Source organism: Falco rusticolus, chromosome 4, assembly GCF_015220075.1.
Source record: "Falco rusticolus isolate bFalRus1 chromosome 4, bFalRus1.pri, whole genome shotgun sequence".
Classification (NCBI taxonomy): domain Eukaryota; kingdom Metazoa; phylum Chordata; class Aves; order Falconiformes; family Falconidae; genus Falco; species Falco rusticolus.
In genome coordinates, this window is record NC_051190.1 from 96,847,640 (window position 1) to 96,873,966 (window position 26,327).

Below are 26,327 nucleotides of genomic sequence, written 5' to 3' on the forward strand. Positions count from 1 at the left end.
ATTAGGAATTTCTAGGGTCTAGCCCCATCCTCAAACTTCTAGCTTCTAACCCTGCCCCTGTTTTACTAATCCACACTTCCCAGCTAGCTGAAAAGCTAAATTAGCTTGTGGACCTCTGCTGTTTATTTTGTCCTTACTTGTGGTAATCTCTGACACAGTAGATTTTGTTTTCAGAATCTACGGTGAATGGCACACCATCCAGACACTCATTGCAGACCACACATCGGAAGCAGCCTGGATGATATGATTTCCCTAGAGCCTGCAGGATCTGTAACAAACCAAGAGACAGGAAAAATGCATGTGAACAGCCAATAAAGGTAAAAATAATAAACACACAGCTTTATACCAGACAATGCTGCATATTGATCAGCAGGGCTGTGTCTTTTTCTAGGCACCTCATCTGAAAAATGAATTAACAAGGATGGAAAGGGCAGCTTGAATCAATATGTATCACCTGGTTCCAGAGAAATGAGTTATTAGCATGGGTAAGAGAACAATTCAGAGTCTCAGTCAAGGTATTTAGCCTTACAAAGGAAAGAAGTGACAGAATTTAAAGGAAAGCAAAAAATTTTTGAGGCCAACAGGTAGACAATGCACAAGGTAATACATACCAAGCCAACAAAAGGAAATACATCTTTATATTCTCCATGAGAGGCTGCAACAAATACTATTGCCAGGTTTTCATAATTCCTTAGATATCAAAGACCTTTGTACTTGCTAGCCTGGCTTTCTAATTAACACAGATCATGGAAACTGTGTTGAACTCAATAGCTGCAATTCACCTGCTAGCTTTGGGGCAGCAATTACGACCTAGAATACCATGGTCCATCAGCTGAGCGATCAGACTTCGGAGTATAAAGTAGCTTTTCTCACTTTATATGCTTTCCAGTGTAAACAGGAAAGCAAAGACTATTAACAATAAGCATGAGAAAATCTTGGAAAGCGTGCTGTGAACTGACCATCCAGAAATTCCTAATTTCTTTGCCTCAGCTGTAGTTATACACCACCACCTACATGATCATGAATTTGTCCCCCTCTGAACCACCCAAAACTGAACGCTGCCTGGTGCTGGCTAAAGGCCAGCTGATCCTCAGAGCTGTGACCTGCTTTGTGCACATCTTGAATGGATGATACCTGTTGTAAGCTCATCAGAACCACCTGCTTCAGCAGGATGTCTGCACATCTACCGAAGAGTTTGCAAGGACTCGGGCAGATCTGAACAGAGGTCTGGATCACATACTCTGGGTCAAACCTGTTTCCCACAGTATCAGCACCCACAGAAAATGGCAATGAGACAGTAGCTTCACCCTGAAGACACAGGGGAAGCCACAGCTTGGCTACAAGGAAAGACAGGCTCAGCAGAGCCATGCCGATCCTCCACAGCAAAGGAGCACTGCAGAGGCATGGCGCTTCTGAGCAGGAAGCACCAGCAGATTACAAATACACTGTCCAGGAAAGCCCAAAAGGGGATGAAAGAGCTGAAGGCTCTATTGTTCAGCACGCCCTGATGACAGGCAGAGCAGCCTCTGCACCTCACACAGGAGGGTGCCAGCTTCACTTCTCAGCAAAAATCAACAAAAGCCTTAGTGGATATTTTTTCTGCCACCAATCTCACACTAGACAGACTACCAGATGATAACAGACAGTACTGGATATGAATATATTTTGCTTTTGATGCATTCTTCTAAAAAGCCGTGGGATTTTTTTTCTCCTAAAGCAATTATCACTTACCATGTCCATTATCAAATGACCACAAATGAAACACCTGTCTGCTGACTGCTGGAAACCAGAATACTGCAAGGACAAAAACAGAATTCACTTAAAATTTCACAAGGCTAGTCGAGCATAAGCAAAAGTGCATTGCAGGGTGTTATTTGCACGGCCTTTTTCTATACTTCTTCCACAAGCTAAACTATCCAGTGCTTTTTTTCAGTACATGAAGCTGTGGATGGATCTCCAGAGGATGTTCTATAAAGACAGCAGACTTCCAGTGTTCAGAGGGAGTACGAGTTCCTGTAACTTCCAAGTCCTAAATTTAAATTTAATTAGGTATAAAAGTAAATACCATAAATGCACATGCAAATAAGGCATTTACTGATCAGACTTACATGCTTATTTGATGATGTGAATCTACAAGCCAGGAACTACTTGTGTTTATCACATTCATATCACAATATCTGTATATATAGGCTTGGGAAACCAAATTCTTCCTTTGGTTACACTGTCATAGGTCTACTAAAGCTTCTCCAAGGTCAGTGGTGTTGTCCCAGCTCCCTGTTAGGGTAACAGCCACATTTGGCCCAGAGCAACTTTTTTGGTGCTGTTGCTGAGATCTAATGGTGAGGAACAGCCTGTCATGTCCATGACATGCACCTCAGGCACAACACATCCTCTGTCTAAGGTTTCAGTCCTGTCTGAAGGGTGGAAAAATGAAGTGTTTTATACGCATTTAACAAATCCTTCCATTTTCAGCTTATATAGAATATACTGATGAGAGCAAAGATTAACTCACTTCTCTCTGACAGAAATTACTAGACTTCTCAATAAGTGGGCAAATATGACTTTCTCAAGTCCCAATGAAGGCTTAATCTATCAGGACTCACGGCAGAAGGGTATATGGCTTTTTATCTCCACCAGCCAAGGACAGGACTGTGGGGCTGCTTCATGCTCAGGTACGTTCACACAAAACCCATTGAGGGCAATAGAAAGATATTTATTAAGAAGCCCAAGCAAACCCAGTTCATTGGAAAGGGAAATTCACTCATTCATTCTTCCGTAGCCATCCTTTTCACTCCTGTCTCCACAGCACAGCCACAGAGACATGCTTTGAAGGAGCCACCACAAGAGATTATGGCTTCAACTAGGGGCCGTGTGCTGCAAAACCATGGCCTCCCAGCTTGGCTGTTTCCAGCACCACATGTGGGCAGCCACCATGGTTGGGGCTGGCCCTGGGTTAATGGTGGAGAGAAGGGTCTGGCAGAATGCCGGACTAGAGCTGTGTGAAGCACAAGTAAAGCTGACAGGCAGAAAGGCTGCATGTCTGCCGGGGAGGCTGAGACATGCTAGCACAAGGGTCAGCTGCATGCTTACCAGGAAATCTTCTTCACAGAACACCTTGCCATTGACAAAATAAAAGGCTTTTCCTCTCAGCTTTCGACCTGAGGAAAAAATGCAAAAAAAAGAGAAAGGTCAGCAGAGAGCAGGGAGAAGACAACAAGGACATCCAAGCACAGCTGCTGCACAGCTGTAGAGAAGCACCCAACCCAGCACGGGTCTTCCCAGCCTCCAGCCCAACTAACCCCGTCTCCTCTTCCCCTGGTGATGGCTGATGAATGCCCATCACTGGATCCAGGTAACAGTTCCACCTCTGGGTGGGAGGGGGTAGCTTTGCAAGCCTGGACCACCTCCTGGCAGATTACAACATGAAATAACAACCTGGTGGCCAGAGCAAGTGAGGGTACTCTGACTCACACTGGAAAACAGCCCAGGAGAGGAGCAAGGAGGAAAGAAGAAAGGGCATGCAGAGAGTGATCCATGCTTGACGTCCTTCCTCAAAATGTCACACCAATGCTGTTTCACTAGAAGGTGCTTTCAACTGGCAGCTGCCACGTAAGCCACTGAAACACCCAGCAACCTGGTCTTCCCCCAGCAGAGCACAACACTGGAGCGCTCACCACCAGCACGTTTGTTACTGCAGCTGCCAACAAAAGTTTGAAACCATTTAAAGAATATTTTTTTTCAAACCAGAACACCGTAACAGAAAGAAGATGACAAAGGTTTTTCCAAGAAAGGACTCTACATATGGGGAAGATCTATATTTACTGCAGATTTTGTATTTGAGCCTCATATTCACCATCTGTTTTCAGTTCCACGTAACTATGGCAATGCATGCTCAGGCTGCTACCACCTCTCCTAAACGCCCTGCCTTCCCCCCAGAGAAAAGGGCCAGATTTTGTTTGTTCATAAAAAGCTGCTCCTATCTCTTACCCTTTGCAGCCCAGTTCCCCTGTTCAGCCAGGGGGTTGAATTGCAGCTGGGCACCAGAGTGGCTCTGCCCGTGCTGCTGGGCCAAGGAGCCCCAGACACGTGCCTGGAGGCAGCAGCACCCCGGGCAGGGCGAGCAGGCTGCCCGGGCACAGCCGGAGCTGCGTGCTTTCAGGAACCTGCCAGGCGTTGCTGGAAGGGAATCAGAACTGAGACAAGGGGGCCCCCAGAAGCCTCCTGCTTGATATGCTACACGTGGCAAGCATCATTAAAAAAAGTGATCATCGGCTGCCGGGTGGATGTGGACGACACGCAGGACTGGCCTGGAGGTCACATTTCGGTGCTTTCTGGCATGCACCTACCTGGCGGCCTTCAACGAATAACCACGGTGCCTGCAAAGCTTTAAGAAAAGGAGGAAGCCAAGTAAAACCACTTCGGTAAACTACAGTTTTTACTGTCTCCTGAGCACGCCAGAGGGCACTCTCCGGCTGGGAAACAGCTCCCGCCGCTCCTTGGGAAAGGGAGATGCTCCGGTGAGGTTTTGCCATGAATTGAGCCAGCCCAGCGTTCCCCAGTGACCCTCGGTGCCCTGGCCAGGTTTCAGCCAGCCAGGCAGGCGGAGGCCGCGGCAGCTGCTTCGCAAGGGATGAAGCCCCGTTTGCACATGCAGCAGCTTCGTGGTTAAGCTGCAGGCGTTGCTCAGCCACGTGTTTACCGGCAGCGCGGGAGCCAGAGGCACCCCAGCAGAGTCCTCATCCCCCATCCTCCTCTAACCCCCGCTGGGGACAACTGCGCTACCCGGAGGTCAGAGATGAGTCGGGGCACCAGCCCATTGCTGCAGTGACGCAGGCATCGGATGGGACATGGAAGAAAACCCAACAAACCCAAAAGCATCCCACTCCCGATTTCTCTCACCCACCCTGATGCTTTGCCAAGGTTGCCAACACCGAAATAAAAGGTACTTAATCTTGGATGTGTTAGCTTTTGGGCTCATAACCCAGAGCGTGTATTTGTAAGATAACCCCCGCTCATGCCTGCCCATGCACGGGGAAGCCCAGCACGCTCGCCAGCAGTTGCAGGGTACCAGCTCCTGAGGAGGGGAAGGAGAAGCATGGGGACACCCGGGATTTGCAGCACCCTTGTCAATGGTGGTCCTAAGCAAGTTAACAACAAGCGTAATACGCCAAGAAATACCCCTGAAAATCTCCCACTGATTTAAATATACCATTGGGATTTGGCGCTCTTAAAAATCAAAAACAAACAAAAACCATTTAACTTTGATTTTAAATTCTGCAACAGTGTGGGCTGCAGTTCAGTGCAATGAGCAGGTGCCCAGACAACTTTCCACCTGTATGCAATGCCTCTCCTTAAAGACAAGCTGGCAGTGGTGAGGAGCCATGCAACGAGGAGACGCTCCTTTGGATGAAGGCCCTGGCTGGTGCATGAGCAGCAGCCGTTCAGCAGAAGGGATGAGGTTTGGATCGCTGTCACCACACCACTCTTCACCGGTGACAAAAAAAACATCTGCCAGCCATTCTGCACCCGGTGTATTTTTAACCCCATGACATTAGCAGGTCAAGACTGATGGCAACAGACCTTCAGAAAAGGTGCCACAGCCAGCACACTGCGCCTGGTCTTCTGTTGTACACTCTTTCAGCAGAGGGATAAACCCCTTCTTTATAAAGGATTTATAATCTGGCTGTTGGCATTATGTGGGCCCATGAAGAAGAGATGCTGACACCAAGAACACTTTGAGGGAAGGGCGGAATGATTTAATTACTTTCTTTAGGAAAGAGGTGGTCATTTTAAGTATTTTTAGCTCCTTTCCACGAATCTCTTTAAGCCCCTGTCAGAAACGTAACTGGGAATTTGCCAAAAACATGGGTAATCAGGTAGCCCTGCAACCACTGCAGGAGTGGTGCATGCAAACAAGGCCAACTTCTTTCTCTCAGCCTCTCCCTGCCCACATCAGAATGGACTTCTCCCAATGTTCCTTGGAGGTAAGGAAGCATCTCCTCATCATACATATGGGAAAGCAAGATGCAGGAAAAACTCACTTCCCCAGGCTGCGGCCACACCAGTAAAACAAACAGCACTGGGACTGCCCCACACACCAGAACAGCGTGGCAGTGGCTTCTGTCCCTGCGCTGAGCTCCCTGCCATGGACAGTGCCTTAAATTAAACAAGTCCCTCTCAAAAGCGATACTTCTGGCTGTGTGCCTGCAGAGGCTGGCATAGGTTTCACTTGAGCACAGGGATGCTGTTCACCGAAAGGAAGGACTGAGAACGTAAATGGCATATAAGGAATCACACATTGGTCACTGCCTGGTTCAAACATACATCGCTATAAACATGCATCATGATGACTACAGAGACCATATCCTTTGATAAACCCATGAATATCAATGCATGGCTTGCTGCTTTCAGGATCAATTGCTCTGCTACATGCCTTAAGCTGCTGGCTCCTGACCATATTTCACTTTCACTTCACCCTGAACTTAGCTAATCTCTCACCCCAAAAAATTCAGACAACTAAAATTCTTCAGCATTTCAACCCTACCCTCTTCACTCCTTGTTAAAACCTTTTTGTTCCTCTCCCTCACAGGAAGTTTGAGCCCTGAGCTTTTATGTACTGCTCATCCCTAACACATCTGTCTGATCTGTTTAGCTGTGGGACCTTCAGGATGACCTCGAGGTCATTTCAGCACCAATTTCAGAATATTTCAAGCTTAGTCACTACTGCCTCTGTGCTAAAATAAACACACTTTGCTTAGCAGGTGATAATAGGCATACCATCAGGCTCCACTCCCAGGATGCTGGTGCTTTTGCCTATCATTTTCTCAAATGACAGCTCCCTCCTTTTGAAGTTCATAGGGAGAGGGATTTGCCAGGGACTTGCAACGGCCATAGGAGAATGCTGGGAGATGCATCATTTGCTTGCTGGGGACCTGGACCCAACTTTCTCTTTTGAAGTTGTTTTTCCATTATTTATTAAAAAGACAATGAGGTCACAAACCCATGTTCAAAGACAAGAGATTGCTTTCAATGCATATAATGGTACAGGGCCACGTCTGGATCCCAGGGCTCTATGGGGATGCACAACCAGGACCCTGCCTTACTGGGGAGGCAGTGTGGACCTCACTTATCACTTATCTAAGCACTGTGGAGCTCCCTGCGGTATCTGCACAGCGGATTGGTAAGAATCACTGCAGACCAGCAGCTGCTTCTTGGTCCCTTCCATGCTGACAGCCCTGGGCCTCTGTCATTATAAAAATCAGTCCTTCTTAAACAGCACCACAGCTGTAAGATAAATTTGGACATGTGATCACTAATGGCAGGTTAAATACAAAAGGATTCCAGGTTTTAAAATCACTGAATGTAACCTCCTGACACATTAGTGGGACGGCAGGCTGGAAAAAACATCCATCTAGCTTCTAAGGATTGAAACAAGCTCCTCCTCAGTTCCAGGTGGCTCGGGCTCAATCTGCAGTCCTTACCCTAGTTTTAATTTCTCCCATGTAAAGCTGCAAGGAGGTTCAGATCAAAGAACCTACGCTGGTCCGTGCACACTGTGCAGGCAGTACAACAGGTGCAGGCAGAGCCCAGAGACCTTGGCTCCCCCATTCCATTCAAAAGTCCCTGCTGCCCACAGTTCAGCATTACGTGAGACCCACCAGTCCCCAGCCAGCACATGCATTTTCGGAGCCCTCCATGGATAATCTGCTGACAGGCAGTATGGTGTCTTACCACGTGCAGCAGACTAGGTCAGGCATCAGAGAGCTTTACTTAATTTCTGCCATCTGTCCCATTTCTGTTGGCCACCATTAAAGCAGGATGCAGCACTGAGACTGACGTAGCAGTGTCACTATTTCCAATCCGCTCTTAAACTGGAGTTGCAAGAAACGGTCACTTAAGATGCCTGCACATCCTCCAAATCAGGTAAATTCAGAGTGTGATCAACCAGCAGTTATCCCAGGTCAGACCAAAGCTTTGGTGAAACTGTAGGCAAGAGGGTAGGGTATCTGTTAGAAGAAACTGTGCTAGGATACAGTAGTAGCTCCATTACCATGTAAGATGTTCAGTCTGTCTTTCATCTATACCAGCTGTACTGTACAATTGCAAAAAATGCCTTCTGAGCTCTCACCACACACTTGAGGCAGTAAAAAAAAAAAACCAACCACCAACAAAAAAAAAAAACAAACCACCAACTTTGAGAAAAAGATCTAATGTCTGCAAGCCAAAAGCATGTTCTGGCACACGTAAGAGGAGGTCAGCTGCCTCTAACGGCAAAGAACCACAGGTGAAGTCAGAAACGGTTCCTCAGAGGGAAACACTGCTAAACCACAGTAAGCCACACACAACTGAGCAACATCTCTCCTTTGCTGACGGCAAACCATTGCAGGAAGTCAAATGTTTTTCTGTTTAGGGAAAACCTCTAGAAGCTTCAAAATTCAGAGGTAAGATAAAGCCACCCTGGGACAAAGCAGTACTATCTGGCAAGTCCCTGCTGAGGTACCAGTTTTCAATCCAGTGCCCAGATGCTCTCTGCACCACTCGGGATAACTGCCCTGTTCCCCAAAACACACCCAAACTAGGCTGGCTCCCCACCCCATCACCCACCGACTGTCACTGAAATGTGTGGAGGCTCAGAGGAGGAAGAAGGAGAAAGCAATCTCTGTGTCCTCAGTGAATGCAACTCTGCATCAAAACTATAAGAGAGCAATTTTTAAATTCCTCTAGGTATGGAAGAGGCCTTAGTGCTTACTGAGCTGCTACTCAGAAGATTACTCACAGGTACCACTAAAACATCATAAGAAACCCCCTAAAATCTTTACAGCACAATTAACCCCATGTCTATTCTTAATAAAAAACAGTACTTTGAATATGACATTATAAAATAAAAAGACCAGAAAGACTGGAAATGTATTCCATTAAAGGTTTCAACCTTTTTTCTCACATTGTCCTAACGCCTTCAGAATTTCAGCCAGTACTAAAACACATGCAGCTGACTCAAACTACTAGCATACTGATAAAGCCCTGACCGCATCCCCTGTTGTGTGAGCTGAACGCTTGCACCTTTCCAGCAGGGATATCTACTGAGGACACCTGGACCATGCCAAGGCCCCTTCAGCTCAGACCCCAAAGCGCTACCACCCTGAAACCTTGGCCAGGAGAGGAACAAGTACTGCATCCTACCGTGAAGGCTGCCCTGGCATTTCTCACCTACAGCAAGCACTTCTTGTGCCAAACAGTGGGGATTTCTCACCAGTGAGCTGAGAGACTGAAGACAAGAAGTCAGCAAGAACAAAGCAGGAATTTAGACTGGAGCAGAAACACACACTGATGCCTTCCCTATTTTCCAAACTGTAAAACCAGGCATATCTGAATCTTTTCTGACACTACTTTTGGTAATTAAAAAAATAAATAAATTACTACGTGGGCTCTGGCATGATAATTTTATTGAAGGGACGCTGAGGAAGGATTACCAGCAATACTTTGCACACTGCTTTGAAGATCTGCACATTTCTCACATGTGTCAACCAGTGTAGCGGGTTTATATCTAACTACAGGCGGTAAAGTCTGCCTCCACCAGAAGAGCTGGCAGTTTCTGCATCTGAAGATAACCATACACTCACCGTGGGGAAATTCACTTGGCAAGGCTGGCTGTCCTGCTGTCTGGGATTAAGTCACACTTGCAGAAAAAGGCAACTTTTTACTTGTAGAGTTATTTAGTGGTGCCAATAAAAAAAAAGACACGGCCTTGTTGTTCCAGGGGTTACATACCAATACAGGGCATGCTTATTCAAAGTAATTAGCCCAAAGACACCAAGAGCTGCATTGCTCTAAGTAGCCATGCTTTATAATCACTGCAGCAAGACTAATTAGCCTGAGCAGAGGGCTACGCTCGCAAATAAAACTGCTTTGACAGCTTAGCTACCGCGTTTAGTAAATGACCCTTGATACCTCTAAACACAACTACATTGTGAAATATTAAATGAAAAATACATATACCCAGAGAGTAGCAAGAGACAACCAGCTTGTGTGATTTCAAACTCTGCCACTGGAGCAGCAGCCTGTTACCCTTACACAGACATCATCATTAATCTGAGTTTACAAAAAAAAAAAAAAAAAAGAAAAGTAATGCAGTAATGTGACATGTCAAAGGTCGAATTCTGTAATCTGGCAAACATGCCAAGTTTCCACCTCTTTGCAATAAGGGGCCAAAAGCTGGTCCTTGTTTTGGCCCTTCCGTAGTTCAACATCAAATCCTCCTTCAAACTACCTTGCAATCAGTTCTTTCTTTCTGACTTCCTTCCTTGCCTACTGATTTCCTTCACAGTCATCACTGACACTTCCCTTGCACTTTTTTAGCTTTCAGATTTCCTCTGAGGACCAAGTAGCTCAAGTACAAGACCCTTATGGTCTAAACTACGCTTCTAGCAGAGTTTTCCAGGCAACCTGTGGCAGTTGGATATACGCCTGGCTGAATCCTAAAGAAAAAACTAACACACCACAATAGGTTAGAGCAATACTGTCTAGTTAAATTTATATCATTTATAAGGTATTTATATGGGCATATATATATACACATTTACTACCCAAATAATAAACACTGACATCTGGAAATACCTGCATCTTTTGTGTTCTGAGGAGGCATAAACTAGTGATTTAACTTAAATGGTTAATATGTAACAAACCATTATTATAACTGTTTGTCCAACAAAGTTTAAAAAAAAACAAACAAGACTGAAACAGACACCTTCAGCTTGCAGGAAATAGCTGTATGAGTTTCGAGGATGACTTTTTTTTTTTTTAACCTACTTTCATGGCCCTCCTGTAAAGCAAATATAATTTATTACTAATCCTACAGAAGGAGCCTGAAGTTTTTTCCTCTCTCTCTGCAAAAAGCTGTCTTGTTTGTGCCTCTGCCCTGTAACAAACATGAAGACAAATGAGAAATTTATGCCAAAGTAATAATTCTAAATCTGTTGTTTTGACCTCTAAGCCAAATTTTCTGCATTACATGCCAGTGGCTCAGATAAAACAGTACATTTTTTTTCCTGACAACTGAACCCTGTAATGTATGTGTAGCTCTGCTCAACAAACTGCTTTATCATTTATCTCTGAACATATGTGGTATTGGGAAACAAGGGTGTAGGAAATTTGGCACTACGAGGTATCACACACCCCTCCTCCTCAGACCCTGTTTTCTGTATCAGGAAGCCAACGCACATTTGGACACAAATTCAACTATAAGCAAAATTAGAAATCCCCCCTAAAAGGAGAACAGCAGGACAGCAGATATAAATATCTGGAGCACAATATGCTTTACCTTAATAGGTAATTTTCTGTATTTTATTTATTGGACTGGAGATATTCAGTGTTCCACCAGAGCAGAAATTTTAGGATTGAAATCATGAGCAACCTTGACTTCTCAAAGACAAATTTGCACTGGATGGTGTCCAAGATGAACTCCACTTGACCTCAAAAGCACTGTGTTTCAGCTGGAAACCAGAGTTTCCATATAGGCTGCTCAAGATGTGCTTTGCAGCTAGATAGACAACACCATCCGGACAAATATTTTGTTTCCTAGCAGATAAAATGGTCTCCTCACATTTACTGCAGTGGCACAGATGACAGAAAGCCGGCAGCCCTCTCTGGGTGAACAACAGGGCTGTGTGCCCTTCATCCCCGCAGCAGCTGGGGGACTGGGAAACCACCTCGGTCTTTGAAAAGAGGGATTCCCCTCGGGTACACTTGCTCCCTGAGCGCAGGGCAGGATGCTGTGTGCCACCCCAAGCACCAGTTAAACAGCCGCAACACGAAGAGGCTTTGATGAATCAGAAAGTCAGCCCATCTTCCCCTTTACAGCACAACAGGCCAGGCAGCAAAGCCCTGCAGCAAGAGACTGCAGGGGCAGTCCGTGCAGGAAACACCCCTCGGACTGGAGGGTTTCTTGTGAGCCTTGCCACTCATAGAGCTGCGTGCACAAGAGGGAAACACCGCTGCTGCAAGGGCCCCCCTCCAGCACTACCCTCCTCCCAGTGCTGGGAATCCCATGCCACCACACACCCTCCTCTCCGTCCATCCGCGTCACCCTGCCGCCCACTGCTGCGTCCACCTTCCACCTTAGTGCGGCCGCTGCCCCAACGGGAACAACTTGAGCCTTCATGAGTCACTACTCTCCTATTTCCCATTCTCAGCCTTTTTCAGACTTTTACCAAATACTTGTGATTTAAGGATGGAACCCTGTTTTCTTCCACAATACGTTCTTGGCTTCCTGAGCTTAACTCCAACATTCCCTCAGAGCATTCCTTACATGAATGTAGAATTACATTCCTTATACATGATAGTAGAATTGTAGAATTAGGCTTTTGATTACGCTCCCATGACTTGCATTCCCCTTTTTTATCTTGTATGGAAATACAGTATTTTCTACTCAGGAAAATATTATTATTGCTCCCCATCCTTTTGGTTTTTTTTTTTCCCCTACCATTTTCCCTAGATTTTTTTTTCCTTACTTCCTATTTGAAACCCGTTGCCCCAGCACATCTCCTCAGCATATTTATCAGCTACAGCCAGGGTAAGAGCAAAAATTGACTTCACTTTGCTAAAGTTAGCTTCTTTCCATCCATCTAAGTCACCTGACACCCACACCTTTTTGTCTTGCACTGGAAGTCTTTGGAAAGGGCTTCCTTTTAGAATAAGCAGCAAATAGCGAACAGTGTTGAGCCTTCACAAACCCACCCCATTAGAAATGGGATTAAGCTATTTTTTAACCAAACACAAACACAAACAAACATAAATGGAAGTAACCACTGGTACCTCTGCAACTGCAAGTACCTCTCGCGCTGGTCTCCAAATAAAGAAGGTAAAATCTGTTCTAAAAGGAGGATTGAAAGTGTTTCTTTCTAAAGCACCAGTTGCGTGGTAGTAATTTTAGAAATTCAAGACAGCTCGAACGTAGTGCTGGATTATTTTTAACAGGAACTTTGTGTGAAAGGGCAGCTCAGAGACTGCCTGGCCACAGAGGTTGAGAGGTCTCTGAAGCAAAGCCCTGGCTGCAGCCACGAATCCACTCTACAGAAGATTTCAAGTTAATTTACAAGAGAGGACAAAAGAGCAAGTTGTTGACTTCTGAGCCTTTAGGGAGCTGCCACTATGTGCAAACACCACTTTTTCTTTTCAGTTTTCCCGCCTTTGGTCAGTCACCAGTGAAATGCTCTACTGAAAACATAGGTGAGGCAAGGCAGCTGGTGTTGGACAGCTGGGAAATGAGCACAGTTCAAGGTTCAGCTATTATTAAAAAGTATACACATCTTTCTATATTTACTCCCACTTTACAGCTCCAAATAAAACACATGCAGTCCTGATGAGTTTACAACTCTAAATACAATGCAGGAGAAAACCCCTAAGACTCATCTGGGAAAACCAAACTCATGTATACAAAAGCATCAGATGGATATTTTTTTTCTGCTACCACATATACAGCTATGTTTCTTAAAATATGCTATTAGCCCTAGAGTTAAACATAACAAACCAGGAAAACCACTGTCTTACAATCACAGCTGTGATTTGAAATCAAGCGTGCTGTTCCTCACCCCAGTTCCATCACAGACGTCTTTGAAAAGCTGCTTAGGAGGATCCATACACTGCAGCGTGCTGTACGCTCCAGCAAACTTTAGATGTCGGTCTGACAAGTGGCAAAGAGGTCAGTGGGGCCAGCTGGAACTATTTACCCTGCTTCTCAGGCAGATTCCACAGAGGGTCATCATCACTGCTCCCAGCCTGATACCTCTGGCATAATAACCAGCTCCCTCCCTGCAATAACCAGCGAGCAAGCTGGCAGAGACATGCCCCCCGGTCTCTGGGCACAGCTTCATTCCTCCGAAGAAAGAACAAGCAAGATGTGTAACCTGAGTCGTTCTCATCATCATTTGACGCCTTGACTGCAGGTCCCTCAGAAAGGCAAAATGATTTTAGAGTAAAAGTAATGCACACGAAGAAAACACCATCACTGGATCGACTGCGCAGCAGTTCCACCTATAAAGGTGTCTCTGGCACTCGCAGAGCCCACTGCTGGCACCTGCGCCCTGCCTGCACTCACGGCATGGCACCGGCCCGGCAGCTCTCCCTGGGGTCTGCAGACTGAAAGACCAGGATGGCTGTACAGTTTGCCATGACAAACAACAAACATCCACGTGCTAACTAAGGCATATTCACTGCCACTTTGAAAAAATACTCTTACAAGCAAGAAAATGTGGCTGTAACTGTGAGGCAGAGGAATGAAAACAGCCACCCCCCTTACCACGGCCAGCACAATCCAAAATATCTTTTCTACATGCCTTGCAAGAATCCTTTAAAAAACAAACAGAAACCACCACCATCAAGACATACAGCTGCAGCAGACTCCAGCCGGCAGATAATTCAATAACCACCTCCTTTCTTTTCCCCTTTACACCAGAAAAATGTTGAGCCCAAAGAGTGCCCCAGGGGCCCACACCGGGGTACTCACTGCAGGCTCCGCAGGTGAAGCAGCCGTCGTGGTAGAGGTTGCCCATGGCCTGACAAGCCTGGTTTGCTCCATACACCCCCTTGCTGCATTTCACACAGGTGCCTGGAAGAGAGAGGGAGACAAGAAGTCAGAAGCGGGACTCAGTGAGGCAGCTGGGGTCACTGGCCAGGTGACCACACCTGTAATTCAGCATTACTCAGCAGCTTAGGACCCAGCAGTTCACCAAAGCCATAAGATGTACACAACATCGGCGTCACCCACCCTAAGAGATGCTATTAAGAGCAGTCAGGATGGTCATCAGACCGCCACAGCAAAAGCCTTTTGCAAACAAGTAAACTGCACAAGAACAGCCCTGTCTGGCTACAGCGACATCTCCGTCCTTCCCCAAAACCTTTATATACATTTAAAACCACTTTTAAGGACCCTCCCAAAAGCTGGGGTGGTAGTAAGTGATACTCAGGGCTGTTCACAGACCGACAGTTTCTGCTATGTATTGCATAAAATAAGCTTGTTGGTTGCAACCAGCGTGAGGAAAACACACCTCTTCACTTAGCCCCTTTAAGTGTATTGATTTCAGACCCTGGTCGCATCTGCTGAAGGCCCTAAGGATTTCCCACCAAAACAGAGCTGGACTACCTGACACCTCCCTCCCTCCCCTCTGTCAGTCACATCTGAACACAGACCCAGTGTAGGCACTACGTACTGACTACATATCCCGCCCAGATGTTCCTCTGGCCTCTTGCAGGACAAGGCAAGAAAAAAGTCAGTTTTAAGGAGAGGACACCCACTGGTGGCAACAGCCGAGGGGGGCTGATACTCAGGCAGCCCTCGGGGCAAAGGAGAGCCAGGGAAAGCACATACAGCCAGCTTCTGGCTATAAGCTGTCCCAAGTGCAAGTCCAAGCTGCTCCTCACAGCCAGGCTTTTCCATCAGCACCATCACCTAAACAGCAGGGTCAGCTCCAGAGGAGGGACATGATCACGTTTAGCTCTTCAGCTCACTCTCTTGCTGGCACAGCCAAGCTCATTTCCACCAGCGCCCACCCCAGTGTGGGGCTCCAGCCCAAACCCCAAGCCAGACAGAGAGCAAAGGGTGAGGACTTCCACCTCACAAGGAAGCCTCTGCTCTGGGACCCTCCAGGAACAGACCTGCCTGATGGGGGATGGGAATCGTGGCGATGGGGCAGATGCGCCGTGGTGCGGGTGAAGAAGTGCAGGGAGAAGATTTTAGCACTGCAGGTTCACAAAGGGCGTTGACCTAGGGCCTCTCGAGTCTCACATTTTCATCTAAAACTATTTTACTGAGTTTCACACCCTTGTCAGCATCTGCTAGCAGGACCTGCTCCCTCCACCTTGCAGGGAGAAATGCAGCAAGGCCACCCAAAGCCACTATTAGTGGCTGCGGAGGAGAAAGTCCTTGTCCAAGGAAAATGACACATCAAACCAGTTCACTTACTTCAGGCATTACACTGTGATTGCCACAGACTGGTTTTAAAGCAGCATCACCCTTCAACTACCTCGAAACAAGCAAGTTTAAGCCCTGTTTAAGCAAATAAACACAGTTCTACCCAGGACAGACAGTGTGAAGGACAAACAGATGATGTGCTTCTGCCTCTGGTTTGATAGGACCCTGCAGATGTAACTTCATCTCCAGGTCTATCCTTCCACTGCTGCTCAGTCCCATTTACACTGGTTCTTAAACTCCCTGGGGCAGGGACTGTCAGTCACGTCTCGTTCCTACTGGGCCAAGAAGAGGGACAGTATCATCCTGCTGGAGATCCTTAGTCATGCTGCGGTTAACAAAACTTCACTTCTTTTGGGACACCGCAAGCTCCACAGTAATTGGAACGGTCTGGTGAAAGTTGGGAAGAAACACGATGCACTTACGACAGTGCTGAAAACTAACTCCCAACTCCAGCAGCACCACACTGGCACTCCCAGGGTGGTTGACAACTCCCTCCTGCAGCTGATAGCTGCAGCTGCCAGTTTTCACACTACGGGGATAAAAACGCTCAGGACCCCTTCGCAGCAGCTCACACACGGCTGCTGAAAAGCAGATACTTCCATTTTCCCAGAGCAGACCTGGCGCTCGGTACTGCAGCTGCCCCTGTGCATTCAACCAGCATACTGAAAGCTGCCCTAGCACTGCTCCAAGCCCCGCTGCACTCACAGCCGGAGTTCACACTGACACAAACCTGGAGACAAGGCTGCAGACAATAATTAGTTACTCTGCTTTGTCCAAATTTGACCCGAGCTGAAATGCTAGCTTGGCCACGGGCCCACTTCAGCACGCAGACTGGCACCAAGTTAGCAAAACTTGCTGGTTCTTTTTGAACAAAGCAGATTTATCTCATTTACTGAAAGAAACATTTAAGAAAGCAAAAGATTAATCATGCAAGCGTTACAAAGCAAAAAAGAAAAGACGAAGATAAGAAAATTCAGCTTTTCAAATAGATATGTTCTCCCAGGAATGAGCACATTCAGCGGCAGCCTGAGGTGCTGCACAATCATCTGACACAAGAGCTAACAGCCACCTCACAAAATTCCAATTTGAACAACAGTGCCAAGCAGAAAGTTTTGAGAGCGCAAAACCTGCCAATTTTGCTGGTCGAAACCTTTCCACAACATCCACCAGGCTTTCCAGATAACCAAGGTATTTATTGCACTGCAAGCGCTGCATTTTCCCCTTCCCCGTGCCAATGAGTGGCTGCTCCAGAAAAAATTCACCAGCGTGCTCTGATTTCCTCCTTTCCAGAAAGCAGCCAGGTGACACTGAATATGGATGAGCAGCAAGAAGAAGCGGGAGGCAGAAGGCACAGCAGCTGACTGCACACACAGTGCACGGTAAAGATGCTGGCAGGAACCCGAAGCTGCTATAAAATACCCTAATGCAAACCCCATGGAGGGCAGAAACTGCCTCTGCTGCCTCCAGTCGATCCCATTTAGGCTCCGGAGCATAGGCACTGCCCCTGTGTTTCCCCCAACGGGACAGGTGACAGTCCAGCCAGGTCCTGCAGGAGCTGCCTGGGCTCCTGCATCCTTACCCAAATTTTCTTCCATCTCCTGCCCCTCGACCACCCCCATCATCCTTCCTCCTTGCTTTCAGTAGGTGCTCCATTTCATCGTGATTAACCCTTCTATATCCACTTCTTTAAATATTTAGGCCCTCAAAACATGAAAACTTAAGTCACGGAATGAAAGGGCTTTTAAAATAAATCGACAATGTTGTCTGCAAAAACTATAATGTGCTAAATTACCCAACTATGTAATAAGCAGTCAAGCTATAAATATTTATAGCTGTGGCAAGGCTGACAACTGAAAAATGGCACTACAGCAAATCTATGTATAGTTTACGTTTTCACTTGTATCTGCTAAATCTTACTGGAAAGCCAATTAAATCTCAGTAGCAATTGGAATTATTCTAGAAATAAGTCTTTGCTTCTTCCAAATATAGTATGATGAAGTATTTTAAGCAACATACTTGAGCCTTCACCTCTGACTCCCAACACACCTGGCCTGAAAGGGGAAAAAAAGGTGGGTTTTATTGACTTTTTCCTTTCTACTTCCCCCCCCCCCTCCCCCTTCATTCCCTGCTGCCACAATGATCCTGTTCTTTCGGCTTAGACTGTGCAAGGAAAAACCAGTACCTGTTGCTGAGAGTGGCCAGTCACTGAGCTAGGCAACACATGTGCAAAGCCAGCCTGATGGAAGGCAGCACAGCATGAGCCACATCCAACCCCATCCTGCTGCAAACCAGACTCTGCACCCTGCTCCATGCCAGCTCCAGCAACTATTTCCCGAAACAGTGCTGAGCGTGCTTTCCGCTACCCAGGACACAGAGTTAAAATGTCAGCAGCATCAGTCCAGCTCCACATGCCGCTGACACTAGTCAGCGGTTCTGCGTAATTTTCTTGGCATAGAGCTGCTTTTAGCAAAAACTTCTGTCCTCAGCTCGAAGCAGGGGGATGCCGAGTAGCCACGGCTCAGCAAGATGCCCAATTTCTGCACTCAGGTTACTTTGCTGGAAGTAACAAGCGCTTATGCAAGCGCCGACTGGAGCAGACATCCCCCCTGAAATTATGGCTTTTAACTTCAGACAATGTTATTAAGGCATTATTAAAGAGAAAGAAAAGGCTGACAAGCCTGAAGCACCACACATGCACAGCACCGGTAAATCCATGCTCAAGCGCAGCGGCAGAATGGTAGCCAGATTTGGAAAGCGAAAGGGATGGAAATTGCTGATTTCGGCTCAATTTCTGCCGGCAGGGCAGCCGGGCTCCGGACAACAAAGAAATCTCTGTTCCCTTTCGCATCATGTGGCGAACAACCGCCTGCACTGCAGCTGAGCGCCTGAACAAAGGGACCTTTGGGGCAGAGCTGGGACGGACAACATGCCCTGTAAGGCACTTCCCGGCGCTCACCGTACTCCATCTCGGCACTGCAAACCGGGAGGTGGGCTGCCACTGGGAACAGCCTCAGCTCACAAGATCAAACAGGTCCAATGCAGACCTCATGGGCTGTCAGAAATGAAAGCCAACCTGGTGCTCGGTCTGAAATGCCAATCCCACCCTTAAAGTTCAACAAGTTTATTTCCATTCACTGCTGGACTCAAAGCCTTTAGAGACATTTTTTCCTCTAAGTGTTGCTGTTTCACGCTCACCAGAAGGAGGCTCCGTTATTTGCTATATCCCACTTGCTAAAAATTCAAGGCAAACCATGCTAAACAGCAGCATTTTCTGGGACTGGTCGGTATGGTTTATTTCCACGTGCCAGACATCATCTATCTACAAAGTTGTGGGTTTTCCAGCAGCATCCCCCTTCTCAACATCCAGGACAGCCAAGCTTTCCTACACGTGCTCATGGTTGGGTTTGCTATGCCTGTCACTTAATTTTGGAGAGCCAAATGTGATGGTGTGTTGCTTCAGTGGTGAGATTTCCATGCCAATCTGGTCCCAGATAAGAGTACAGCAGCAGGATGATTCTGCATGTGGCACGGGTCTGCATGTACAGCTAATCCAGAAACAACACTTGGAAGAGTAAGTCTGTCCCACCCTTCCACTTACTCCCATGCAAGCCACATTTCCACAATCAGCTTGACCCTTCTACAACACACAACTCTTTTTTTTGCCCTTTCCTTACAGGAGTCTGAATTTATGCTGAAGAACCCCCAGCTGCATTTGGAATAAACGCCCAGAGCCTTTGCGTGTAAAGAATCCGGTATCATCTTTCCTATCTGCCCAGACACGCAGGTGGTTAATTCAGAAGCAGACCCTGATGCCTCTTGGCAGAAGTGGAACCTTCACGAGGGCCCTCCCCGTCAGGGCAGGAAAGGGGAACAAGGTAAGGGGAAAGCTGGCACATGCCTCGTGAAGGTACAGCTTCGGCATTTCCAACCCACCTATTCATTGCAGGAGAATCAAGCACTCCACCTGCACACACATTTTTCAAAGACTGACCACTGAGAAAAGATTTCATCCTGTCATACCTAATGAGACGCTCAGTTCTTCACATTTTACCTCAGACCTCCTCCAGAACCTGATGCCGTCTCCCTGCGGCTCACCTTAACCAAGCCACTTCTCCATCAAACTAAATCAGACACATTGTGTGCCTCACTGTGCCGTTATCCAATACTGCGCAATCACTCTTGCCAGACAGCTGATTTCAAGGAGATACGGAGGCCCATGTGGGATCCAGTGCTTGGAAAACCTGGCAGTTTGGTCCCATTCACCACTGGGCAACTGGGTCATCACTCAATGGTAGCAAAGATGTACAGGTACTCCCTGCCCAAAGAACCACAAAGCAGGTAAATGCAATTTTTCTGTACTGTTTTTGCATGCCACATTCTTGACCTCTGACTTTGCTGTAGACAGTCACATACACACTGCCAGCAACGTACAAAAATGCCATCAAACTCACACCAGTGACATTTTAAGTACCCTATAGCAATGTCAGACACTATGTTAACTCCAGTGCCACATGAATGAGGCTCCTTATTCCTTTCAGTCTCCCCTGCCACAGTATCCTGGCTGAAAGGCCTATTGCTACTTCGCCTCAACTCCTTCCATTTTTTTTCCTTTTTGTAGATTTGTCCTTAGCTTGCAAACCCAGCTGAGCTCCCAAGAGGAAGGGAGGAGAAGTGCATACTGCTGTAATCTTGAAGAGCCATATCCCTGACACATACTTACTTGCTTCGTTCCTTGCAGTGAGATAAGCTTTGCAATCTGCACACACCCACTAGTCCACATGCCACAATCTTTCCAGCTTTTCTCATTCCACCAGGACCCACCTTGCCCTGCCACCTCTCCCTCCTCTCTGCTACAGGCTGGCATCTCCTTCCAGCTGTGGTGTTCTCCCGGGGACAGGCAGTGGGGGATGCCTGCACTCATTCCCAGTGGAAACCACACCATTACCATCAAGCACGTACAAAACAAACCTCAGAAAAACTTTCATTTTAACCAGAAATTCTCCACTTGGCAGCCCTGGAATTACCCTTGTTGCCACCAAAGCATCCTGGTGCACCAGCAAGGTTTGGTAAAGTCTGCACATGTGTACAGGCTTGAAGTTAAACAAATTGTGGTTTTGGCAGTGGTAAAACATTAGTGTTTTCACTAGGCACAAGACTTCGGAACAGCACTGCTGGCCTCCAAGCTGGTGACACCGATTCAGAGGCGCTGGGGTTCCAGGTCTTCACAGGGTTCAGCCATTTGGTTACTCCTCTGTTTCTGCCACGGGGAAAAGAAATCTGCAGACTTCGCTGTGAAATCTTCTCTGCCTGACTGCTGGGAAGCATCCCAGTATTTTGCTGCATAACGAGACACCTGGCGCGCTCCTAAAATACCTGTAGCTTATCAGCTCTGCTTAAAATAATAAGGAAGCCAAAATGCAACACCTAAAAAATACTTATAACTAGAAAACTATTTATAAAAATTGTTTTAGAAAAAGATCTTGGTAAGGGTGTAGATGGTCTTCATCAGACAGAGATTTCCATCTAGCTATATGAAATAAGCCCTGGTGAAACCACGATGCTACATGTTACACCTCTAAAAGCATCCACCTGCGCTTGCAGACCAAGGAACGGTGTGGTACCACAGGCACTGCTAAAACAAACGGTAAAACCTCGCTGCAGACCCTGGCACCTCTCAGCCAGGCCTCTCCCCTACCAAGTCACTTTCAGACAGTGCAGGCAGATGCTCGCTTTGCTTGTGCACCTGCCTGGCTCTCACCTGAAAACTCACCCAGCACCAGTCCTTGGGATGGTGGTGCCTCACCTAACCCACCTGCCTTGCACTGGGTGGTGCTGGCGGAGCAGTTGCAACTCCCCCATTCCCTCCTGTTTAGTTAAAATTCCTGTTTGCCAAGTGGAAATGAAGGCTGGTGCATCCAAAGGAACACCACAGAAGATCAGTGGGATTCAGGCACCTCACTCCTGGGTGTTCCCTGGAAACAGTACACCAAAAACGTGAATACGACCTAAGCTGGCTTTCAGCGACACCACGCAGGGACATGGGGCCCCTTCTCTGCTGCGTGGGAACCAGCCTCTCCAGGAGCAATTTCAGGATTTCCCTCCCCAAGTTTAAGACCTGGGTGATACCTGAGACTCCCTACTTCCTCCTCGACAGCCCACATAAATCAAGTCAGCGCTTCAAAAGCACTCTTGGATAACCCAAATTCTTCCAGAGACACGTGTGGCTCATGCTGCTCACACATAGGCCGCTATTAATAAAAATAATAATTCTTGGCTTTGTTTGCTTCTTTCCTTTCACTTACACATACTCTGAGCAGACAGAAGTATTTTGTACAGCAAGCTAGTGCTGACAGATAACGAGAACCAGCCTGTTACTCCTCAGCAGAGCAGCCTACCTATTTTGCACCTAGCCCCAAGCTTACCCTTTCCCGGTCTTTCATTTACAAACACTCATTGTCACAAAGTAAAGTAAAAAGCAGCTCCTTTACTGTGATCAGAATTAAAAGTTCATGATAGGTATCTGGTCCAGACTGAAGGACTGTATGTTACCAAGATGGACAGACCTGTCTTAAAAAAAAATAATCCCCCTGTTACAAAAGCAGCACTCAAAATTAAGAGAGATGAAAGTATTTTAGATAAAGCAATTTGGTCATTTGCACTTCAGTCCTGGTTTCGTTTCCTGGCTCAGATGTACTGTAAAGCTGCTGCATTAGACTTCCCTTTGCTGGGGAAAAGTCTGCAACAAAACAAACTGTTGATCATTTTTATCACTACTGCATAAAATAATTTGTTTTCCATCCTAAAGTTTGCTAGCTTGAGGGTAGGGCATAGCAAAGATAGAATCAGATGATCTGCTAGGTTTTTTGTTCCTCCAAAGGAAGTAAGGTAATTGCGAAAAAACGAAAACAAAAGTGAGAAAACAAGGGGGAGGAGGCCCAGAATTAAAATACCTTGGTACTTGCCCTTGGTACTTGCCCCGTCCTGCTCCTCCACAGGGCAGATCTGCTGAGCCTTCCCCCCCAGAGTTCAGGCTCCACAAAACTTTCCTTCTTCCTCTGCCGTGAGTACTACATCATTTCATTTTTCCCTCTCCCTCTCCTCCTTCCCGAATTTCTAAGACACTACATCCTGGTGTAAAACCTCCTGTCGGGAGGATGTCAAAAGACCACAACCACACCAGGGATCAGACAGCCTCCATCCCTCCTCCCTCCCTGGGGCTCACCAATAACTCGGCCGCCTGACCAGCAGGACTCTGTGCTGCCAGAATTACTCCTGCTTCACTACCAATTTTTCACAGGATGAAAGCTTCCCCCTGGCGCTACCCCTCATTTTGTGACAAAACTGCAAAAATCTGACCACCTACTAGGTCCTTCGGCTTTCTCATCCCATCCCCATGCGCATTTTGGGCAAGGTATGATCATGATTTACTTGCATCATGAGGAGAAGACGCATGCAGTGGGGTCTGTTGAAGAGACCTCCGACATGTCTCCAGTGGAGCTGAATGCCACCTCCAGCAAAATACTCCCACTTTTGAGCACCACCTCCCAGGAGACTGTTGTCACAACTCCATCTTTGTTACCATGGTGCTCCTTGTCACGGCACTAAGGCCCCCCTCGCCCCTGAGACAAGGCTCCCTGAGCTCATTCAAACCACATGCTGCCCGCGTGGGACAGAAAGCACCAAAACATGTTTCCAGGCCAAAACGCTCCAAGTACAGCAACTCAACACATCACTTTTCTGTGACAGAAGAAAAACACATCTGCCCTGCCACAAGGCTGAATCCAGCCTCAGATATTAAGGTAAACATCCCAGCACAGCCCTCTGCAGGCAAGTGCCACTGCCTGATGCCAAGAAACACATTTTGTTACGCAATTTGCAACTGAGCACTCAGTGGTCCCTCCAGCTGCGTCCCCAAAGACTGGTGTGAAAGCCATGGCTGCTCCTGTGTGCACAGACCACCGCCGAGCCACCCAACCTCACCAGACAGGACCCTGTGCAATGGCACCTGCGCAGCCTCAGATGCAAACTGTTCCTCTGCACCAGGCTGAGGAGTTTATTCTGCCCCCGCTTCTACTTCTGTGACAGTGGGTCTATAATCGTGAGGAAAAGCCATACGCTAGACCTGCTCCGTCATTCATTAAATTAACTGTGGAGTTCTCAGCCTTCCCAGCAACTTCAAGTTTCCTTCTCCCACAAGCTGAACTCTCTCACCCGCTATTAAATTGCAAAGTGGCACAGTAGGGAAAGGTAACACTTGATTTGCCCCTGACCTTCTGCCATCCTGGAGTAGTAAATCAGTTTAATCCAGCAGGACACTTAATATTCTTATTGGGAGATCCTCACATGTAAGCGGTCCTTTTTCACTGTCAAGCACCAGCAATAACCTCTGGGTCTGGACTACTTGCAGACCCCAGATTTAGGGAGGAATGTGCCTTCCACCTCCCATGCTGCCTTCAGGATACACCGATCCTCTCACAGCTGATGAGGACCAGCCCCTGGGGGTGGGGGGGGGAAATCCTGGAGAGTCTGAGAAACCACCACCCCTTTCATCCCCAAGCAACTCCTCTTCGAGGGACCCCACAAGCATGCCCGGCCATGCCCACCTCCATGGAGGGTACCAGCAAGTCTCCCCTGAGCTCTGTACCCTTCTCTGCACCCGCAGCGTACGCAGGCGTGACTCCTCTGCACGCTGACGGCTGCCTTCCTACCCACACGTGGTCAGGCAGCGTGCTTTTAAGACACAGAGAACCAGAAGTACTGTCAAGAAAAGTTAGGTGCCTCCCTGCAGGCAACGAAGGGCACTTCAAAAGACACTGCTCCAGCTTCTTCTCAGCGCTGCCCCCTACAAAGCTGTTAAACTACCTTCACCTTAAAATTTCATAGGATTAAAGAAAAAAAGCATTGCAGGCGGAAGAACCTCCCGCGCCCAATAAATGCAAGTTAAATAACAAGCCAGCCAGCAACTGAAAAAGCACAACCAAGCGGGCGTATGGGCGGACACAACCCTGCAGGTGCAAACCCTGCAGCGACCCTTCGCAAGGAACCCTCTCCACACAGCCTGGCAGACTGCCTCCTTACCAAAGTAATCGGCCTTTGGGCGAGCGTCCATCTCCTGCTCCAGGCGCTGGGTCAGCGCCTCCAGCTTCAGCTCGGCCACCGAGGGCCCCTGCTCCGGCTGCGGGAGGAGGGTCTGGCAGGGCAGCTTCACCTTTGCCGTGCCGGAGCCCTCCGGGTGCCCAGCATCTGGCCGCACGGTGCTCGCACCCTCCGGGAAGAGCGGCGGCGGAGCGTGCGGGGCATGCGGCGCATCCGGAGCCGCCGGCCCGCGCGAGGCCAGGCGCGAGGAGCCCGGCTCGGGGCTCGCGCTGCCACCGTTGGGCCGGTGGTTGTGACCGTGGGCCACCAAGGGGCCGGCCGGGCCGGGGCAGGCGGCGGCGTGCTGGCAGTCCGCGCCGGGGGTGGCGAGCGCGGAGCTCGGGGGGAAGGCCGGCGGGACGCCCCGGTACCAGGGCTGGCTGCCCTCCCCGCCGGCCCCGGGGGCGCCGGGCTCGGCCGGGCCCGAACACCCGCGCGCGGGCTGCGCCGAGGGGGCCGAGAAGGAGGCGGACCTGTGCTGCGGCGGGGCGCCGGGGGCGCCCTCCTCCGGCCCCGCCGGGGGGCTCCGGGCGTGCGAGAAGGAGGAGGACCGCTGCCCGGCCGCCGTCGGGTCACGGCCGCCGCCGCCCCGCCTGGCCTCGCCGCCGTTCTCCTGCCCGCCGCGGCCGGCCCGGGGGTCGCCGGGGCTGCCGGCCCGCTGCTCCCCGCGGCCGGCGCCGGGCCGTGAGCCCCCCGCCCGGGGGGCCCTGTCGGGCTCCGCTTCCCAGCCGCGGCGCCCAGCCTGGCCGCCCGGGGCCTCGGCGCGCTCCCCGCCGTCGCACGGCCTGAGGCGCGGCCCCTCGGCGGCGGCGGGGGGCGGCTTGGCTCCCCGTGCCGCCGGCGGGCTGGGCCGGGGCGCGCCGAGGGCAGCCCCTCCGTTCAGGGCGGCCATCAGCATCTCCTCCTGCTGCTGCTGCTGCTGCTGCTGAAGGTGGATCTTGGCCATTTTGGTGGCGAAGACCCGCCTGGTCTCCTCAAACTCGGGGTTGTTGCCGGCAGCTTTGTCCACCCGAAAGAGACCGTCCTTGGAGGCCTCGTACATGTTGAGGTCTTCAATGAACTTGCTGGCTTCCAGACCCAGATCGTCGTACTTATCCATCCCGCCCGGCTTGGCGGGCTGGCCCCCGCCGTCCCGCTCCTGCCGCTGCTGCTCCCCGCCGGGCTCGGGCCACTGCCGGCACCGCCGGCCGCTCCGTCCCGCCGCGCCGCCGCGCTCCCGCCGCGCCCG

At 48.8% G+C, this 26,327-nt stretch overlaps 1 protein-coding gene across 1 annotated transcript in view; it reads right to left on the reverse strand.

The window, feature by feature from the left end:
- Window positions 1-26,327, reverse strand: part of LIMD1 (LIM domains containing 1) — a 35,603-nt gene extending 9,276 nt beyond the window's left edge. Inside the window, exons 1-5 of the mRNA XM_037384753.1 lie at window positions 25,043-26,327; window positions 14,501-14,602; window positions 3,091-3,158; window positions 1,732-1,794; window positions 138-268 (exon numbers count right to left, since the gene is read on the reverse strand). Of these exons, the coding sequence (XP_037240650.1) occupies window positions 138-268; window positions 1,732-1,794; window positions 3,091-3,158; window positions 14,501-14,602; window positions 25,043-26,198 (1,520 nt within the window). The 5' untranslated portion in view covers window positions 26,199-26,327. The remainder of the gene's footprint in view (window positions 1-137; window positions 269-1,731; window positions 1,795-3,090; window positions 3,159-14,500; window positions 14,603-25,042) is intronic.